Raw genomic sequence first — 21,959 nt, 5'->3', positions numbered from 1 at the left:
GGGGCCCAATGCCAGCGTGCTGCAGGTGTCAAAAGTAAAAGCCATTCAGATCTTTCCCTTTTTCTTGCACTTCGCTCCCTTTTGCCTCCAACCTTATCCTTTACACCTTTCCCTCTTCTCTCCACCTCCCCCTCTTCATCTTAATCAAAAAGCTCTCCCCTAAATCGAGCCTATGGCCCTCCCCCTTCTCACCCCACTTTCTACTCTTTCAGTCTTTTCTTTCTAGTAAGAAACTCTTGCTCCTGTTGCTAATGGGAGTTAATTAAACTGTCTTTCGCCTTGTAAGGCTGTGTGATTCTTGGCACTTATTATCCACGTTTCCACAACCAAAGCCCAGGGACCAAAGCTGGCTCTAGCAGAGATTCTCTTTCAGGAGAGGGTGAGACAGAGCCAAAGGAAAAAGTTTTTAGGAAGAAGGGGAGATTCAAACACATAATTTAATCCTTTTTTTTTTTTTTAAATCCCATCACATAAGGGGACCCAGTAACTATGGAGGAAGCATGGGCAGGTGAGAACCTTGGGATAAAAATAAGGTACGGTGCTGTCGTAATAATCCAGGTAAGAGCTACTGAGTTTGCAAAACTAAGGCAGTGACCAAGGGGGCAAATAGGAAAGTGTTTGCAGAAATACTTCACAGGTAGAACCGACCGGTCCTGAGGTCTAATTATGTTGAACATTTAGGGGAAGCTTGAACCCAAGGTAACATACAATTTCTAGCTTCGCTAAACTGCTTGATGAGCCAGTGAGACAGAAGGAAAACCCTACAACACTGAATTTGAGTAGCCACGGGGAAACTCACATTTAGTGCCCGGCGACTGTATGTACAGCCTGGATGGAGCTTAAGAGAAAGGTGTGAACTGTAAAATGGAGGGTTGTCTTTCATTCTTAGATGGTAAATGAGGTCATGGGAGTGTATGAGTTCACCTAGGAAAAATAGGGTTGCTATTAGATTTGGCTCATTATTATATTAAAATAACGCGCATCTAGTTGAATGCTGAAAGTGTCCATTGACGCATTTTGCAGACATTCTCACAAAGCCCGCTTAGAGTAGGTATTTTTGATCCTAGTCAAATGGATGAGGAACATCTGAGAAGTTAAGTGTCTTGCCTCTGGTTCCGCAACTGCTGGCAGCGTTGCCAGCCTGTGAACTCAGGTCTGTCAGATCAGTGGTTCTTAATCGTACCCCCCCTCCGATTTCAAGATTCTCTCTGCCAGAGGCACAGGCACACCACACCTTATGTTCCATCTCCAGGACTTCAGAAACCTGCAGCCCATCCTCCGTGGCCCAGTGAAGGAAGAAAGCCCAAGACGAAACTCTGGGGAGTGTATTTTTGGTGAAGACAGAGGATGAGGTTGAAGTGGTTTAGTGAGAAGTTTAGACAGTTGACTCCATTGTATTTAACCCCACCAACCCACTCAGGTAATGTTTTGCTTTTATTTTTTTTTCCTCTTGCCTCTTTCTCCAGGATCATTGGAACAACAGGTATTAGTTGAGTAGAGAAGTTAGAACCTGGGCAGGGAGCTTGCCAAGGAATTAAAGCATATGAGGGTATGGCTAAGTCATTGATGATGGCCTTGATTAGGGCGTTCAAGGAGCAGAACCGGAAGCCACCATGTAGAATCTTGGCAGACACTCTCAAGACATGTTATTGGCAATTACCCTCCTGGTAAGTCTTACGATCCTCCTTCCAGGTAATTTGTCTATGACGAGACAAGTTAAGTGATTTATTCACCATCCCAGAGTTAAGTTCACGTTCAAATCAGTGTGGCTGTTACTGGAAGAGGGGCTGACGGAGGCGGACCCAGGTTACAGTTACGGTGGTGGTAGCACAGCACTTTGAGGGACGGGACAGGGAACAGAGGACTAGGTAGTAGGGGCTGGAGAAGAGTATCAGGTTTCAGTTGGAACAGCAGAGCTCTTCAGAGGTGCTTGTGATTCCTGGGTCCTGGGTGAGACCTTGGCAGAGAAGTGGCCTGGGGGGCAGAGCACCGAAGTTCAGGCTAAGGAGCTGTGAGGCGAGGCTGTTACTGTGTCGGTGGCCGGTTTCAAAGGGTCTGGGGTTGAGAGGAAGAGCCAGCTGCGTGGTCTGGTGTGAACAGGACGGAGCGGCTTGAGGTCTGGGGGCAGTGAACAGAGAATCGGGCCGGTAGGTGGGTGGTGAGCAGCGTCAGAGAGAAGGCATTTTGAACGAGGGCGGAAAGCCTCCGGCCAGGAGAGCAGACCAGGGAAACCGTGGACTTCGCGTTGGCCCCGAGCTCCTGAGGCGTATCTGAATGAGCAGGACTTCGAGAGACGCAGAGTCCTCAAACCCCAGCTAGAGTTCCATCAGCCTTGATGCTCCGGTCGACTCTCGGGGGGTTGGTAAAGTTGCCGGGGCGCCACCTACTGGCAGTCTTGGCTGAGGCGGTCACGTCCCTGAGGCAGTGTCCGGGTGTACAGCAGCGACAAGGAGGCCCATCGTTCACCGGCAGGTTGTCCCTTTTACTTCTCACAACCAATCTACGGGCAGATGATGACGCCAGGCCTTCGTGAACGACGAACGGAGCCCCCCCCGGCGCAGACCGCGACGGTTCGCACTGTCGTCTGTGGGTCCTCGGCGACACAGGGATGCACGCCTGTGGCGCGCTGCCTTCGAGACCCGCGTTCGTGCAGATGGGAGTTTGCCATGGTTTTCCGGACATGGGTTTACCGTTACCCCCACTGCCGTTGCGGAGCTGGCAGTTGGCTACCATTTGTAGTTTGTACAGCACCAGGCAGTGAGAGATGATTGTAGTCCCCCTCCTTTCTTCCTCCTAATCGTGAAGAAACCTAAGATTTCAAGGATTCATTTAAAATTATGCAATTCGCTAATGATCGGTAACCTGATCGATTTAGGCTAATGCTTGGTCAGGCTACGACAGGACTGAAGGTGTTCGGTCACAGAATGGGTACAGAATGGGGCGGCAGTGCGGGGGCGGCAAACTCGAGTGCCAGTGGGGCCGGCAGGTAGTAGAAGGTAACGGCAGGCTGCGTGGACGGGCCCTGCTGGAGAGCCTGTGCTAGCCGGTCGGCTGGACAGGGAAACTGAGCCCAGGGTTAGCCTCGTCTTTTTCCACAGAAGCTAGATGAGTGATCTTTGAATTGTGTTTGCAGTTTTTAGATGGTGACCGTAAATGAATTTTTATCTTGACAACTAATGGGCGGGGGGCAGGCATGGCGGTGTTGCAGCTTGCAGGGTGACCAGTGGCCAACGTCCCGTCATCAGGAAGCACCCTCTGCCATCCCGACTGGCTTTGCTCTTTTGAGCTTTTTGATCCCCACCTGTGGGAAACGTGGGTCTGGACCTAAAATTTGACAAGCCTTTTATCGGGTTTAAAATACTCTGTCCATAAAGCGGACGTTAGCATTCCATAACTACATAACACATTGTTTGTTAAGAACATTTTTTAATCTCCAGTTGAAATACAAAAATCTCAGTTTTCAGCTTAGTCTATAAAAGTTGGCCGAGGTGGCGGTTTGTTCATTGCGTGTGACAGGAGTTCTAACACACAGCCTACTAAGAAAGAAATACATGTTTTCGTCTTTTGCTCGAGCGCGTAGTGCTGTAGTAGTGTTTTCACCCAGACAGACCGCAGAAGCCTGATTGATTGCTGCTCCGCGCTGCAGATGAGGGGAGAGGCTCTGGCAGGGGTGAGGCGGCGGGGGTGAGGAGAGCTGGGGCCAGAATTTGGGTTTTCTAGCTTTAGTGTCAGTGATAGTTCTCCCATACCTTATGCCCTCTTATGCCCTCATTTAAAAAGAGGTATGTTGGATTCTAACTTTATTTTCACCTCCAAACTGATACTTTGAGGCTAAGTGTTCCCCTGGGATTTGTAATTACATAGAATAACTTATTACCAATATGTAACAGGAGCTCCAGTTTGTATTAAAAACTGCGTATGCCTAGGATTAAATGTGGAGCGCATCGAAATGCTGAAGTGGCTATCCCTGCCGGGCGGAGCCACAAGGCACTCCACCTTAGTATCTTGAATTTCTCTTGCAATGAGCATATGTTCTTTTTCACCAAAAAAAAAAAAAAAAAAAAAAAAAGTGACTCCCTCACCTCACTGTGTTGTTTCCCTCATAAGTTATTCTACTAGACCTTTATCAGCTTCAGGAATTTTCGATTTCCCTATCTTGAACTCGGGATGGATATAGCACTCGTTTCTTTTAGCTTCCCTCACCTGTCATCCTCGCCTAATTTTAGGCAGTTGGGCTAAAATAGTGAAAGAAAAATAAAATCAAGTATGTTTTAAGCAAGCAGAGGAAAAAAGTGTTTTGAGAATTCGCTGTCTAGACCAGGAGTTAGTCTAAGCCTTGAATGAAAAGCCAGAATTGCTCTGTGATCACATCCGTCCCAGAGGTCTTAGAGGTGGGAGTCCAGGGAAAGGGCTATTTTAAGAAACTGACGTTTCAATTCTTTTTTCCCTTTAGTATGAACTGCAAGGAGTCAATATGCTAAGAACAGAATTCTAATTTTTAAACAGACACAAGGAACACAGTGAGTTCTCAATGGCTACATGTTGGGTTTAACAAATTGCCCTGATTTTCAGGTTCATGGGTTTAGAGTACTTATATTCACATTTTCTTCAAGAAATTATAGTGATCATTGTTATAAGTAAGCATTTTTGGAAATCCGTAAGTGGATATTCTCAAATGCTTAAGGCATATCCAGCATTTTACTGGCCTGCCATTCACCATATGGCACCTGCAGGAAAGCGCTGTCACCCACGGCCCCTCCTGCAGCACCGCAGTGACGCTGGTTACGGTCATTCTGCTAAGACATTGCTGTGAACTATGTTGTTGGCAATCGTGCTTTGATTTCCCAACCTTCATTATTTCTAGTTTACTTATGTTTTTATCTTGAATGACTGTTGAATTGTAGCACATTATTTTCCATCGACTGAGAGGTTTTCTCTCTTGTTAATAATGAGTCATTCCGCTCGGCCCACAGCTAAAACAGCGTGTAAACTACAGAAGCAGACTTCTCTCCCCTTCCCTCTACAGTACAATGCCGTTTACCATCTCTTTTGAGCTCCGCTCTACCCAGCGGCTTTGTCAGTCAGCATCCAAAAGGCTTGGGATCATCCCAGACTTTTCCTCACCCTCTCCCCCCCGCCAATTCTTTCAGCAAAGCTGGCTGCCTCCCCCGTCCGCGCCGCCACTCTCAGGCATCTCTGCAGCTGGTGACACTTGAGGGCCATTCCTCGGCTTAAAGCCTCTAGTGACTTTCCCCTCTTTCTTCTCCCAGGTATTTATTTGCATGTTCCTCCTCTATTTAAATGTCACCTTAGCAGAGGCCTTCTGTGACACCCCAGAGGAGAGCTCTTCACGCCCTACTTCACTCCGGCTCCTTTATCCGGTTTTAGATTTCTTTTTTCCTAGCACTTAGCCCCATCTGACTCAGCGAGCTTATATTATAATTAAGAGAAAAACAAGGAACAACTTTGTTTTCCTTACCGTGCTTCTGTTTGTTGGGGGGAAAAAAGATCCCATTGCCAATATCGATGTAGGCTTTTTTGGTTGTTGAGACTGGCAGATTCTGGAATCCAGGGTTATGGTAGCCTCCTCAAAAGCAGTAACTTTTTTTCTGAGGGAAAGCTTAAGATACATTTATCTTCCGTCTTTTGTGTACTAAGTGGGAGATGTGGTGTTTAGTTATGGACTACTATATGGCATGTACTCTTCTTTCTAAAATTCAGGAGACTTACATGAGGGGCTGTATAATCCCTCTTGTACTGTTCACATTTGAACTCAGGCACTGTAGTCTCAGATTAGTCATTATTCCATTAAACCAGAGATGTTCAAATGACATAAAATGACCTTATTTTAACATTACTGGACCCTATCCTTAAAAGGTGGAATAAAGAAAAAAGTAAATTGAAAGAAAGAACAATGCAATATTTATTTTATACAGTTGAACTGGGTACATAGTAAAGTAAGCTATAAAAATTCCAAATAGTTATCTCTAAAGGAAATCCTTCGTTTACATGGTTTTACATATTAATTACTCTGGAAAGTTTCTGAACTCTGTTTAGCAGCAGATCTCCTTTCTTGATAGTTTCTTGGTACTGCCAGTTCTTGCTATCAGGTCTATAAATAAATTCAAGAAAAAAATGAATTATTTACCAGTCACATTACTCCATAACAAGAGCTGACCTACTTTTAAAAGACGACACTTAACACAAATGACGCACAAACTTAGCAGTACCTGTTGGTCTCCACTATTTCATTTACTTTATCTATTTTGCAGTGTAGTCTCCCTGCAGCAATAAATCTGGAGAGCTCCCTACAATTAAGAGGAGAGGGGAAAAGGCATTAGTATGAGCCTTATACAAAATTCTTACACTGCACTAAATACATGCTTCCACTGTCTCTCAAGCTAACATTCAGTTGGCTTCCAGCCTGCGCAGAGGCTGAGAAGCTCGTCGCTGGCCGACTGCAGGATCATCCCAGAAGATTAAATCACTTACTGGAATAAACGGTAAATTCATATTGAGTGTAGGTGTGAAAGAATGAAATCATTCATAAGCGTATCTTTAAAGCTTCAGAGAAAAACTTGGAGGCGGGAAAATAAGATTTATTTGGGGGGGCGCCTAATGAAACAACAGATGCTCAGGATTTTCAAAATCCTTCAGAGCACAAAAGGAAAATTAAAACTGAAGAATACGCCAAATAATGCCCAGCTGATGTTAATCTGTTGTGCGAAAGTATTTCTGAATATCTGTACAGTCATGACCCAAACCTCAACAACAAGCATTAGCAATGAAACACAATCGTCTACCAACAAGGAGGAAAAAAGTAAATGCTTAAAAATGTACAAGAGCTGTATGAAGACTTTATATTACATGGCAAGATGACTGCTTTAAAATAAAAATCTACTTGTAATAGAATTAAATTTAATAAAAATTATACGACCATTTACTCTCCCAGATACTAAAACATCTTGATCCTAGCACATAAACAACAAAGAGACTCTAAATCCTAAACAAATTTCTAACAGAAGTGCCAGCTGAAATCCATGGGAAAGGGCTGGTTTGAATGGTGCTGAGGCAACCTCACTGTGACAAATCCTAGGAAAAAACCTGGTAAACCTGGTTTTGGTGGTATTATCCTATGTGGACATTCTCTGTACATAACTAAGTCATGAACTAAACAACAACGTGGATAGAGGATGTTTGCAGTGTAAACTGGGGATAAAACCCCAACAAATCAGACAAGTGGTTCATTAAAACACAAAGTACATATACAAAAAAGATCAATTTCACTTATTAAAAATGCAAATTAAAGCTGTAATGAAAATGCCATCATTCTAGGGAGAACAAAGCATAATGCAATGTTGAGGAAGGTCAAAGCCAACACCATGTCTCACACTTAGTGATATAATTAGACAAGAAAGTGTGTTACTTGGATTTGTGCTTTACAAGTATCAAGTATCCTAACTAATTGCCCCTGGTGGTCAGTGGCGAAAGACCCACTATGCCTTCTGTACTAGTTTTGTCGGGGAAAAAAAAATCTATGAAAAGGAACTAATTCTTTTTTTTTTTTTTTAAAGATTTTATTTATTTATTCGACAGAGATAGAGACAGCCAGTGAGAGAGGGAACACAAGCAGGGGGAGTGGGAGAGGAAGAAGCAGGCTCGTAGCGGAGGAGCCTGATGTGGGGCTCGATCCCATAACGCCGGGATCACGCCCTGAGCCGAAGGCAGATGCCCAACCACTGTGCCACCCAGGCGCCCCGAAAAGGAACTAATTCTTAATCTTGGTATTAAGAAGAATGAGAAAGCATTAAGTATTTTTAATAAGGAAGTATATACTTGTGGAAAATCTGGTTATGAGCTTCAAAAAGCTTGAAAGACAAAAAAAGTTACTGCTATTGGAAGAAGTTAAGCTGAAGGTCATCCTAAACTAGCAAGCACTGTTGACAGAGTTATGGAGCAGGCTTTATGTCTATACTCTCAAAATCTATCTGGATTCCAGTTGCTACAGTGTCCAGTCTTTTTCAACTGTTTTTGAGTTATGTTACTGAGTGGCTTTCTAAACTTGTGTTCATTTTCCAGACCCTTAAATAGTTCCATCTCCACAGGGAGCTGCTAATCCATTTGCAACTATTATTCTGGGACTGAGGTTCACAGAGAAAATTATACAAGATTTAAGGCAGGGGGAAACCTCTGAAAGTGGTTCTGACTTACAAGGAGCTCCAGAGATGAACTCTGACTCAAGGATGCCCTCTGCTGGGTTTCGGACAGACTGCTCCATCCGAAGAGCCTGACTACCGACACACCTAAGCTGACAGCACTGCTGCTGCCCGTGTGGGCATCGCCGGACCTGAGGCCTGACACTTACCCTCTGCCCAGACTACCCGACGAGACTCCACACAAGCTGCTAACTCCCTAGCCTGGCATTTAAAGCACTGCTTGTCTCAGTTCCTGTACAGACTGCCACACACTCCATCACAGCACACGGTAGGCTACTGGGCTCAAAAACATGCTCCTACAGGGAGTTGTGCTATTTCTTCCATGGGGAAAGCACTTTTTTCCTTACCTTCTTAAAAAATCTTAAAAACGCAGCGCCATCCAGTCTAAAGGCCCACCAGAAGGCGTCTGGGGATGTGTCCATTTCTCAGACACTTCAATCAAATACGACTCCTAGGTATGCTCATTCTGAACTATACGCATCAAGAATAATCTGGGCACAGCTGCTTTCCTGGCTACGACAACAAAATTTAACTCCCAATGTCCCATGTTTCCATTCAAGTCCCATTGCTGGCTTTAGAGCCAAACCACTTGTCCTCTCCCTACGTGCCATCAAACACCCCAGGATGACTCATCTTCTCCAGCCGTGGGTATTTCTCCAAGCCCCGAGCATGGTGGCTCATACACAGAAGGTATGCGGTAGTGATGAACCAAGTATTTACTGAACACACAACCTGCCAATCAGATTTGCATCCCATGTTTCAAACAGAAGACCTACCAACAAAATTGTGTCACACAGTGCATGGGTTTCTAACCCAGTAGTGTTTCCTCAAATAATGGCCCCTTCCTATTCTCCCAACAGTATCTTCCTGAGTCTAAGGAAGTAGAGAAGTGGAAGAACAGTGAAGAATTACATTCAAACTTACCAAATCAGACCCTCCTTACCTGAAATGATTTTTATAAGGGAGGAAAAAAAGAATCTGGGAAAACGCAGATGTGAACTGGGTATCCAAAATTTAAAACAAGATCTTTCTAGGTAACAGCTAGAGCTCTATGTATACATACAACTTTTGCCTTTAGAGCTGGTCTGCAAACATGAAGGAAAAAAACCTGAAATACCACCTGAAATGTACCACGTCTGGAATGCGGAGGTCATCATCATGAGTCGTAAGAGTGCTGCAGTGTGTCTAAATGACACGTTCCTGCTCTAGTGCATCTTACCCACAACTTCATGTGAGCCTCAGATGGCCCCCAAGTAGTGAAAGCTCTATCACCTCCAAGGGACAGTTAAGAAACTGAGGAAGGGACAGAACCAGACCAAGGTCTCAGGACTATTCAATGGCAGAGCTAGAACAAGGAGCCAAGCCAACCCTGTTCTTCATGCACTGCTCACAGTAAGCCACTTGTTCCACTGAGTCATGAGAATCAGACTCATAATGGCCATCCCTTCATCCCAGTAACCAGCTCTCCCCGGCAGTGGTAACACGCCTGAATTTCAAAGAATAGTTCGGTTCCAAGATAAAACCAGCCTAGGAGGACCAGCCTTCCATTTTGGTAAGGATAATTTTTAAGATGCAAAACTATCACTGCCTTTTTTCTTTCAAAGGAAGAGAATAAGGGAATTTCTGGTGGTGATGGCTCAATAGTTTAGGTTATACTTAAGATCTGTACCTCTCATCAAATGTAAATATGTAAAACTCAAAGCAAGCCTATAAGCAGATATGGGGATGAAATGTACTGGATCTGAAACTTACTTTGAAATGGTTAAAATACAGGATGGGCAGATATGTGATAAAGCAGATACAACAATTATAGAATCAATCACCTATGGGAATTCACTGTAATTCCTTAGAATTTCCTACATGTTTGAAATTTTTCATAATAAATTAGAAAAATCAAACCCCTAAAAAGATAATTTTTTTTAAAAATGAAATCTATCATCACTGAACTTTACTATATAACTATCTTTTTCACTGTGGGCCACTGAAAACTACACCAGCACTTAACAGATCTTCGGGAACCACAGATCTAGGTACCATGAGGACAGCACATACTCTGAATTTGTATGTCTCCCACACTCCACTCCCACCACCCTCGTCCAAGCCACTGCAACAGCTCCTCCAGGAGCTACTGTACTCAACAGCCCACCGAGTCTCCTGTCATCTTGCAGTCTGTGAAGATACGGCTTCATGCTCTAGGACTCTAAAGTGCTTAAAATCCTCCAATGGCCTCTTACAGGACCTAGATTAAAACCCAAGCTCCATACCATGGCCACCAGGCCCTGCACAAACACACGAGTGCCTGAGTCTGCCACTACCACGCCACTGCAGCCACACGCATCTTTTGGTTGCATTTTATTATCTCCAATGATTCATTTCTATCTGAAACTACCTTATGTATTTATTTCTTACTTGCTAACTCTACCCATATAAAAACCATCAAATATTAAAGTCCATGACGACAAGGACCTTAAACAATGCCAACCATACAGTAATGGCTTAGTAAGTATTTGATGAATCACTGACTTAAGGGCTGAAAGTCCCATCTTTAACAACTAACGTGACCAGAACTGCAGCAGCAACCAAAAACAATGAAGGCATTATCAGAGAAAATACATATGACCTTAATGTGAGATATGGGAGAGCCACCTAGGAGTCACCACCATAGTAGCAGTGTGGTCCACAAAGAAGGGACAGAGTACTGCTGTCACAACTGCTCTCATACATACCCTTTTGCAAAATCACCTGACCACTCTACAACTCAGTATCCCCATCCGTTAATAAAAGGGGCACATCATGAAGACAGAGATGACAGATGATTGTTCTGATAATATTTAGAGAAAAATTGTTACCCTTTTTTTATAACCGAGGGAAGCAAATGTAAATGGAGAAAATGTACAAGTTGAGACATTAAAAGGTAACTTTAAGAAATATGCATTGACATAATATTATTTATACTTACTGATCAATGAATTCCACACCAACACCAAAGGCTTCTGCCATATAGCCAAGAGTTAATGACCTGTAGGATTCCAGCAGCTGGCTGTATGCATGAATTCTCATTTCTCTTACATAGTATCGATAATGAGGGGCAAAAAGCCAGTCCTTTTTCATTTCCTGTTCCACAACAGCTGCAATGAATAAGATGACAAATAATGAGATAGAGTTCTTAGAAATCACGAAGAAAGATCGAATGGTAAAATGTACACTGATGAGCAATCCACACAAATACAAATTATTTTACTAAAGAACTACTTTGTATCACTGCTCTAAATAGCGAGGATATGGCAGTAAACCAAAAGACAAGATCCCTGCTGCCACAGAAACTAAATTTTCAGAGCAGAGATAAATGAATAAACAAGATACTCTTAGTAACAAATTCTATGTAGAAAATAAGAGTGACAGGGCAGCTAGGAGGCCTTCCGCTGGATTGGGGTAGATAGGGAAGACCTCTCTGAGGAGCCAGCCAAACAGCAGGAGGCACAGAGCAATGCAAACAATGCAGAACTCCCACGGCAGGAAGAGCCAGGCTCAGCCCCAGAATAGAAAGGACAGATTCAGTATAAAGCAGCAAGGGGGCAGCTACAGGGATACAGAAGGTGAGCAACACAAAGGAATCAAAAATACACTTGTGTCTCTGGCTTTAACAAGCAGCAAATCCCTGGAGAAAATCTGTGTTTTGTTTTTTGGTTTTGGAGATTTTTTGGAGGGGGTAGGGCAAGGGAGATGCACAGTGTTCAAGTGGATTCAGCTATTGCCCATGCAAATGAAGATACCAAGGAGATATTTAGGCACGGGTCTGGCGCTCACTGGAAAGTTGGGGGCTGGAAACATGAATTTGGGAATCACTACCATCCAGATATATTTGATGACAGAACGAAGATAGAGACAAAGGCAATGACCGGGTCTGAGGCAGTCACTGAGAGGTCTAACGAAGGATGAGGTGGCAGGTCTGGGGAAAAGAAGGGTGTGTTATTGTTCGAGAGAACAAAATTGTGGCAAGATGCAAAGGCTGCTCAACATCAGAAGAGAGAAGGATGAGCAAGGCTGAGCATGGCTTAGCAACACGGAATCGATGGCCTTAAAATGAGGTGATGGTCATTCTCACAAACAATGAACGCAATGCAATAAACATCAAGTCATTATGTTGTACAGCTTAAAATTATACAGTGTTGTATGTCAGATCTCAATAAAACTGCAAGAAAACCTATGGAAGAGAATGGGAAGAAAAATGTTGGTCAGGATGGGTCACATTCATAAGCCAAACATAAAATATTTTCTTCTATCATTTATGTGCCATTTAAAAGACGACTCAAGAGTTCAATAAAAACTGTCCTCGGAAACAAGAAATGAATAAAATAGGAATATAATTATTTTTCTCAGACTGGCTAAGAGTACGGTGGGGGGAAGGCTCTCTTCAAATGATGTAAATTGAGGGGTGCCTGGCTAGCTCAGAGGAGTGTGCAACTCTTGATCCTGGGGTCACGAGCTGAGCCCCATGATGGGTGTAGAGATTACTTAAAAATAAAATCTTTTAAAAAAAATCGATGTAAATTAAGAGAAGTAGAAACTGTGAAACTATACATAAATCAGCACAGGGGATATAGTCAGGAATGTATTAACTTTGTATGGTGACAGACGGTAACTAGATTTATATGGTCATCATTTTATAATGTATATAAACATCAAATCACTATGTTGTACACCTGAAACCGACACTGTATCTCAGTTATACCTCAATAAAAAAATTGTGTAAATATAAATTGGCACAGTATTTCTGGAGGGCAAGAGTGATCAAGATGTAATATATTTTCACTTTGTAAAATTCATTTTCTTGGATTTTTTTTCCTAATGAAATAAGTGGAAGTAGAAAAGATGAATTGTAAAAGAATGTTCAAAACAAAATCGTTCACCATCAGAGAAAACTGTAAACAGCATAATTTTTTAACAGTAGAGGATAAATTATGGCACATCAACACACTGAAAGAGGTCTTTTAAAAGGATAACTAGAAGCTCCAAGGAGCTCCACCTGCTTCATCTGCCACTACATCTGCAGTGTCCGATACATGACAGCTACCTAACAATACTTACTGACTCAATGACCAACTATTTTTATAGAGTCATGAAAAGATATTCGCATTATATTGTGAAGAGAAAAAAAGCTACTTAAAAAACAGCTTGTAAAATACACCCACATATGTTTAATGGTGTTACATGCTTGTATCTCCGGATACAAATGTCCCTGAAGAACACACCTGAAACTTGATAGTGGCAGTCGCCTCTAGAGAAAGAACCTGGCAATCATTGGTTAGGGAGAGCCTTTTTCTTCTTTATAAGACACTGTTTGAAATTTTTCCATTTGGAAAGATACATAACAAAATCTTCCAATGATTATCTCTGGAAGAATTTTGTGAGTGAACACAAGTATGGATTTGGGAACAGGACTTTCTCTATTTTTAATTTTAAAAACGATTGGCTATTACCTAGAAAAGGATGTAGTTTCCTTTTTCAAATGAAATATTTTAAAGTACATACACTATGAATATTCAGGGAAGCAAAAAGGCTTACAAAACCAAATAAATCCTACATGTCTCAGTACACTAGAGAGAATAAATGATACAAATAATGATGACTGATAGTAAAAAATTTAACTATCTTGTCTTCTGCATTTAAAATATCTGGGAAATGTATAAATTTAGTAGAGATAAAAGTTTCACCCACAATGTTCAAATAAAAGACTGCTATTAGGAATGCGGATGGTAGGAAGACATTAATACCTAAACAATTCAAAGGTTTCCCAAAGCCATGAATTTCATTTCATTTTTTTCTTTCCTCTTAAATTATTTAATTAATGCAACAGGTTTGCACAGAGCACACAATATGTACAGGCAGTGTGCTGGTGTCAAGTTCATTACAAAGATTAAAAAAAAAACAAAAAACAATTTGCTCCCAATAATTCCAGTTAGCAGAAGGAACCAACTGTAAGAATCACAAAATAAAGTACTATTTTAAAAATGGGGCATATGACCAAAAAGCACACGAAAGAGGTTCAACATGAGGGAGATCAGAGAAATGCCAATAAAACCACCAGATACCACTTCACACCCACTAAGATGCCTATAATCAAAAAGACACAATAACAAGTACGGGATGTGAGGAGACTGAAACACACACACACTGCTGGTGGGAATGTAAAATGGTGTAACTGCTCTGGAAAACAAGTTTAGCAGTTCCTCAAAAAGTTAATCAAAGCGTTACCGTATGACCCAGCAGCTCCAATACTAAATACATATATATCCCCAAGAGAACTGAAAACATAGGTCTATACAAAACACAGACAGATGTTCCTTACTGTCAAAAAGGGGAGACAACCCAGATGTCCATCAACGGATGAAGGGATTGTAAAAATGTGGTATTTCCATGTAATGGACTATCATTCAGCCATGAAACTAAACGGAGCACTGAGACATGCCACAACACGGATGACCCATGAAAGGATGATGGGGAAAAGGAACCAGGCAGGGTGCCACACAGGTATGATGCTACTCATATCAAAGTCAGAGTAAGAACGTGCAAATCCATGGAGATACCAGCCCCAGTGGTAGCTGGGGGAGGAATCAGAAGTGACTGCTCAACGGATACAGATTTCCTTCTGCAGTGAAGACGTTCAGAAATTAGTGACGATGATTGCACAATCTTGTCAAGATAATAAAGCCACCAAATTTTACACTTGGAACTGGTGAATTTTATGGTGTGTAATTTATATCTCAATTAAAAGGGGGGGCATAAAATGAGAGCTCCCCAGGAATGCAGGGAAGGGATTCATTCTGACTGAAGGAAGAAGGGAAAGGCCCCACATTTGAGCAGAATAATGCCAGGAGATCCGCAAGGATAAAAAAGAACAATAATTCCCCAATAGGATCTTGTGTGCAAAACCCACCTGTGTATATGTATGAGAAGATGAGGCCAAACAGGTAACTCATCACACCTCAAAGGACCTATTCCCACATTAGATAGGATAAGTAGTATGAATTCTCATGAAACAGCCTAACTATTATTCACAGAGAAAGCACTCCATAAACACTGGGCCAAAACCCACTTCAATAGAACAAGCAATGGGGTACTTGGGTGGCTCAGTTGGTTAAGCACCTGACTCTGGATTTCGGCTCAGGTCATGACCTCAGGGTTGTCACATCAAGCCCCGCATGGAATTCTCTCTCACCCTCTCCCTCTGCTCCTCCTCCCGTTCACTCTCACTCTGTCTAAAATAAATAAATCTTTGGAAAAAAATCTTTTTTTTTTTTTAAAGATTTTATTTATTTATTTGACAGAGATAGAGATAGCCAGCGAGAGAGGGAACACAAGCAGGGGGAATGGGAGAGGAAGAAGCAGGCTCATAGCGGAGGAGCCTGATGTGGGGCTCGATCCCATAACACCGGGATCACGCCCTGAGCTGAAGGCAGACGCTTAACCGCTGTGCCACCCAGGCGCCCCTGGAAAAAAATCTTTAAACAAATCTTTAACAGTGTAAAACATCAATCTTACCTCTTGGGCTATATATAAATGGGTCACAGTCTGCTAACCACCACCTCCTAAACAGAAAGGGGCAAAAAACTGAACCACACTAATCAAAGACTTGCAGCAAAGACCTGCACAGTCTGTCCCATATGTGAACAATCATCTCATTTATCTGCATACAGAATCAGGATTAAGACAAAGACAGATCATTGAAACGAGCAGCTCTATCCTTACCTAAGGACTGGAAGAAAACCGAGTAACGACACTCATAGAGTGAAAACAGGTACTGCCGGACGGCTGGAAGGCTATGCAGCACCTCAAGGATCTCAGCTCCTTTAATCACCTACAAATTAAAAACAACAAAAAAATGTATGCTTTAATGTCTATTTAGGTTAGGAAAGCATGGAGTAATTTCTAAATATGAGTATTAAAGATTCAGTCGTTACCTTTTCCCTGAGATCTGGTCTTTCTAAGGCAATCATGCTGACATAGACAGTGTAAGTCACAAAGGTCTTATAATCCATAAGTTCATAGGATGTGAATGTTGAAACTGTGTCAAGGAAGAGTTCAGCTGCCTGTTTGAAATCACGAATAGCCACACAATAAAGACCTTGATATACTTTTAGGCGGTTTCTCCTGTCCCAATCTCCTCCTTCCTCTATTAAGCTATAAATAAAAAAACGTAAGGTCACAATCTAGAAACAGACAAGTCCACTTTTTGTTCAGTTTTGTGTTCTTTTCAAACAGAAAACAACTCGAATCAAAAGTCAATACTTAAAGAAAACATTTTACTAAATAAGCACATCAATTATTTGACCTAACTTACTAGCTGTAAATGAAATAGGTAAATTTCTTACATTGGTTTCTTATTTACAGCATAAGTTACAGGGAATATATCACCATCATTAAAAAGTACCTTTTGGCCTTCTCTGTGTTTCGTGTGATGAGATCATTATCCATATAAAATAATCCAATCCTAAGAAGATAGAACACAATATCCAGTCGGTGACCCAAGGCCACAGTTTTGTCATATGTCTTGCGAAAGGCTGTCAGAGCACCCTCCTGTCAAGAGAACCAAGGCAATGGGTGAGAAAAGGTTAAATGTTTCAAATGCTATCAGCTGTGAGGAATTCTCTTAACAAGGGGTAGAGGGAATTGGTAGGAGTAGGGACAAAATAAGATACCCAAGAACTGATAACTGTCAAAGCTAGGTGATAACTGCATGGGGGGGGGCTCATTATACTTCTCTCCACTTATATAAAATATAAAAAAATACATCAGATATGCCAAGCATATACTTAACATTCTAAAAAATAATACAAGAAAAACATTACAATTTATTCTCACTGGTTTCAACATTCTTTGTTGCACATATTCAGCACTATCCCCCTCAATTGAATATGCTATTTTCCTGTAAATTACCACACTACTTTAAGGGTAACAGAAGTTTTACCTTAGTCACTGACCATGAGAATAAAAGAAGTATTTAAATATACAAGTCTGGTTCAAAATATTATGGAATAAAATGTTTCTACTGCTTTAAAAACACAAACATGAATAAAATCATTTGTCTATACGTGGTACTTCTTTTTCTGTGTCTGGTTTTATGTAATTATAAGTTACACCTGATAAATTAATAATAGGGGCTAGCAAGACAGTAACGGGCACAGCTGGCACTCAGATCTTGGTTTCTAAATACAACTCCCTGCCCCCCCACATGCTAAAAGAAACCAAGGATCCTTGGAGAAACGGATGATTCCAGGTTTGGAGAGTAAAAATAACAGGTGAGCCTATAACAGCTTGTATGAGAAAATAAGGAAAACCAAGAAGATGTCAAAGACTTCTGGAAGGAGTTTCCACTAACACACCTATAAAAAAATGAGCACCATAAAGAGTAATGACTGACCAATGGTAACACAGTGAATAATAAAAATCCATTAAATAACAGTTAATATATTTAAAACAAGAGTACACAGAGAAAAAAAGCCCTCCTTTTGGAAAAATGCTATTTAATAAACATGGAAAATGACACGAGCGCATCATCGACTTTTAACTCCTGATACTGACTCGAGCATGTCCTTGTTGAAATTCCTCAAATCCAGAACCAAAAGCTTTAAGTTTCTCATTCACATGTAATAATGTATCCTCTTTAAAACCAAACCACATCACAAAACTGAGAAAACCGCACAAACTATTTGCTATTTTTTTAAAAAGATTAATTTTTAGAGAGAGCAAGCACGAATGCACACTCACGGGGGAGGGAGAGAGGGAGAAAATCCTCAAGCAGACTCCCCGTGAGTGCAAAGCCCGTCGTCATGAGGCTGGGTCTTACGACCTTGAGATCATGACTGAAGCTGAAATCAAGAGTCTGATGCTTAACTGACTGAGTCACCCAGGTGCCCCCAATTAGCTATTTTTAAACTTCTGTATTTCCCAAATTTTTACAATGACCAAATCTTAAATTTACAATAAGAAAAATCTTGTTTTAACCCTAAAAGGGGACGCCTGGGTGGCTCAGCTGGTTCAGCATCTACCTTCGGCTCAGGTCATGATCCCAGGGTCCTGGGATTGAGCCCCACATTGGGTTCCCTGCTCAGTGGGGAGCCTGCTTCTCCCTGTGCCTGCTGCTCCCCCTGCTTGTGCGCACTCGCTTGCTTACTTGCGCACGCTCTCTCTCTCTCTCTAGCAAATAAAATCTTTAAAAAATAAACAAACCTAAAATAATAATAGTTCTTATCACTACCATTTGAGCTCTCTTGCCCCTATCTTTAATCCTCCTTAAGTAGGAACTGTTGTTACCATATTTTACGGATGAGGAAATGGAGGGTCCAGTTAATAGTAATTACTGAAACCAGAACTCTAACCCAAGCAATCTGATCCAAGAACCCACACTATTATACTTTTTTATATTGATGCCATGACATCTGTCATCTAACTACTTCAGGATTCACTGCTTAAAATTAATGACATTCAAAGCCCATCCTCCTAACCACTATTAACACAACTGCTAAATTAAATTCAAGAGATGTAACACCTGTGGGCATCCATCTCATGCAGTGATAGGAAAGTGTCCATCAGGCTGGCCACTATGTGGAAGAAATGGCCACATATATTAAGACAAAAATCCTTCCTTGTCCAGCAATTTCATTTCCCAGAATATACCCTAAAGGACGTTAGCATATATCCACAAGGAGGCACATTCAAGCAGGTTTCTACAGCAGCAGCTTGTACTAGCAGAAACAGCTGAAAACAACATCCATGTCTATCAATAACAGCTGAAGAGCTAAGTAAACTTTGGCACAGCCTTACAATGGACTACTAGCTAGCAGTTAACCAGAATACGTTAACGCATTTATGTACATTAACGTGGAAAGATCACGATACAATGCTGAATGAAAAAGTGAACAGGACAGGGACGCCTGGGTGGCTCAGTCAGTTAAACGTCTGCCTTCAGCTCGGGTCATGATCCCAAGGTCCTGGGATTGAGTCCCGCATCGGGCTCCTTGCTCAGCAGGGAGCCTACAGCTCCCCCTGCTTGTGCGCACGCTCGCGTGCTCTCTCTCTCTGACAAGGAAATAAAATCTTAAAAAAAAAAAAAAAAAAAAAAAGTAAACAGGACAATATGAATACACCATGGTCCCATTTATTAAAAAGAAACTTTTTTAGTATTTAATGATATCCACATGGGGCTCAAATTCACGACCCCAAGACCAAGGGTCACACGTTCCACTGACTAAGCCAGGTAGGCACCCATAAAAACAATTTTTTAAAATACAATACTACCTAATTTACATGCCTGTAAATATTCAATAAAACAACTTAAGGTCACCTTTGAGAAGATAGAGAATAAAGAAAAATCAAATACAACTTCAGCATTTACTGTAATATTCGGTTTCTTATAAGGAGACTATTGTATAAATGATAATTTTTAAAATTCAACAGAACCAATGCTTTCCAACCAATGTGAGAAAAGTGCACTATTGAGAATGATCCCACTTTTGTAAGAGCAGTAAACCAACAAAAATCTCTGCAATTGCCCGTAAGTTTTTACTGGCATGGACACAGAGAAGCGTAACCACACCTGGCTGAACAGGGAAGTAGAAATCTTTTTCTTGACTCATTTTTGTGTTGATTCGCTAGGCCAGGTAAGCACACTACCTTGTTTTGTTTTGTTTTGTTTTTAAAGGAAGTTAATTTCTGACATAGTGCCTCTCTGCGACTATGCAGAGAGGGGGAACCACCTCCACCCACCTTGTCGCCTATCCGGCACAGGTACTCGGCCTTCGCCATCATGGCATCCCGGATTTCGCTCTCTCCCAGATTCTTCTCTGCGTCTTCCAGCTCCTCGTCCAAACGTTTCAGCTCTTCCTCGTTCGCCTTCTTCATTTTATTAAGCAGGTCCGTGTCCATCTGCCAGTCGAGGGATTTGCACAGGGCTTCGTAATAAGGAGCCATGTCTAAGAGCCAAAAAGAGGGGCATGACTTAAGAGCGGGCGCCCCTGGTACCCTCAAAATTAGTGTCCACCCCCTTCTTCCTCACACACATACACACACACACGCGCGCCCTCTCGGGTAGTCCACCACTCTCCTCTCCGTGACCAGGAAGGCATGGGACAGAAAAGCCTGGCAAAGGGCTTGGCAAACTTAAACGTCTGCTGCTGAGAGACTGGCATCAAGGCCAATCCTGTTGGCCTCCAGACGGTTTCTGTTCCAACAAAGCCTTCAGGCCGGGGAACGGGGAAGCCTGCTGAGATACACCTTCAGACATCCACGTTCAAGTCTACACAGCCCAGGGGCACTGCCTGCCTGGGAGGGCAACCGGCACCGACCCCACACTTCCCCGTCATGCCGACAGCTGACCTCTCCCACAGGACTGCCCCAGCCCGGCCCGGCCGCTAAGGACAGCAAGCCCTGAGCCTCTCTTCTGTGTCTGGCTCGGAGCTCGAGACCTCGGCATAGCCCCCCCGCCCCCAAAGCTGCTTTCTGAGAGGAGAGGAGCCCCCAGGGATGCAGACCCCCTCTGAGAGCAAGGCTGGAGGGCCCCGAGGGCACCCCAGCAGGCCCGGAGCCCCTTCGGGGAAAATGCCCGCAGGCTCCGGGGCGCGGGGCCAGCCCAGGCCTAGGCCGCTGACTCGGCGCTCGCGCGGGCCTCACTATTATCCCGGACGGCCGCCATCAGCTCGTCGCGCACGGCCGCGTCCCCGCGGTGCTCGGGCAGGCTGAGCAGGAAGCGCAGCTGCGCGATGCGCAGGTCGGGGTTCTTGGGCAGACCCTCCTCCTCTAGGTTCTCCAGCGGCATCTCGGCGGCGGGGGTACCAGCTGAGGGCGGACGGCAACGCGGCGCGGACCTGCGGCGGCTGCGGCAGCGGAAGCGGGAGGAGTCGGCGAGGGCGCCCGGCCGTCTCCAGACCGGCTTCCGGTCGTGGCCCAGCCTCCGCCAGCAGCGCTCCCTGCTGGACACGCTTCGGAACACCTCACGCGGCCTTGGCGCTGGCGCCCCCGTGTGGTCACGAATGGCTTTCCCTCGCTCCTGGCCGCGACAGACAGCCCCAGGATAACGTGCTGCCCAACTCTGAAGATTGATTTTCCGAAACTCTCCCTCCCTCCGTTTTTAGCTAGTCTACGTTTCATTCTGTTTGTACAGATGCCAAAATTTGTGAAGTCCTTCCTCTTTGAGCAAGATTGTGTATCAGCTATTGAGCAAGGGAGAAATAAAAGCCTCTGTGCACCGCTCTAAAACCCATGTTCTTTCTGCTAGTCTAAAAAAACAGCACACAGAATTCTGGTCTTAATACAACATTAATATTTTGTTTACGCATAATTTAAATCATTGCATGCCTGCATTTTCAACCTTTTTGTTCTTGTAGCTACAGTCTTCAGATTTGGTAATGGTTATGTGAAATTCCACCCAGTGAATTTGCCATTATTTGCTTTTACTCTTCCCTTCATTACAGGTGACTCTGGTCGTCCAGGGTTGTTATTTTCTTAATATAAAACATGAGATGAACATCACAGGTCATTTGATATTTTAGTTTTTTTCCCTTAGCATAAATTTCCATGCAGCGTTAATAGACAAAAGGTAGGAATGTTCTGTTGAGTTTTAAATATTTAATGTCACATGGTTTCCCAAACGAATTGAACCAGTTTATACAGCCAATGAAAGATTTCAGACTGCCACATTGTTGCCTGCAGTAAGCATTATACCACACATTTTTGGTGATTTACTAG

The 21,959-nt window shown here is 42.9% G+C and overlaps 1 protein-coding gene and 1 long non-coding RNA gene across 2 annotated transcripts; one reads left to right on the top strand and one right to left on the bottom strand.

Moving 5' to 3' along the window:
* Positions 1-493: 493 nt before the first annotated feature.
* Positions 494-9,144, top strand: LOC121102486. The gene is made up of 2 exons (XR_005834539.1): positions 494-4,520; positions 8,080-9,144. It is a non-coding gene; the product is annotated as an uncharacterized LOC121102486 (long non-coding RNA).
* PSMD6 (proteasome 26S subunit, non-ATPase 6) lies at positions 5,900-21,108 on the bottom strand. The gene is made up of 8 exons (XM_040628592.1): positions 20,886-21,108; positions 19,983-20,188; positions 16,648-16,793; positions 16,178-16,397; positions 15,966-16,074; positions 11,176-11,344; positions 6,231-6,308; positions 5,900-6,112 (listed from the first exon to the last, which is right to left on the bottom strand). Exons 1-8 carry the CDS (start codon positions 21,028-21,030, stop codon positions 6,016-6,018), a joined length of 1,170 nt encoding a protein of 389 aa, XP_040484526.1. The 5' UTR covers positions 21,031-21,108; the 3' UTR covers positions 5,900-6,015.
* Between the last annotated feature and the right edge of the window lie 851 nt (positions 21,109-21,959).

This window comes from Ursus maritimus, unplaced genomic scaffold (assembly GCF_017311325.1).
Source record: "Ursus maritimus isolate PB19 unplaced genomic scaffold, ASM1731132v1 scaffold_14, whole genome shotgun sequence".
Taxonomy (NCBI): Eukaryota; Metazoa; Chordata; class Mammalia; order Carnivora; family Ursidae; genus Ursus; species Ursus maritimus.
The sequence above is the reverse complement of the archived record's forward strand: the minus strand, read 5'-3'. Positions and strand labels throughout refer to the sequence as shown.

Excerpts from the sequence above, each read along its gene's own strand:
- PSMD6 (XM_040628592.1), bottom strand. The coding sequence starts at position 21,030 with ATGCCGCTGGAGAACCTAGAGGAGGAGGGTCTGCCCAAGAACCCCGAC. Across the intron at positions 16,075-16,177 it reads GACCAGATCTCAGGGAAAAG|GTGATTAAAGGAGCTGAGAT; the intron begins GTAACGACTGAA and ends TTTAATTTGTAG. Across the intron at positions 11,345-15,965 it reads GGTTTTCTTCCAGTCCTTAG|CTGTTGTGGAACAGGAAATG; the intron begins GTAAGGATAGAG and ends TATTCATTGCAG.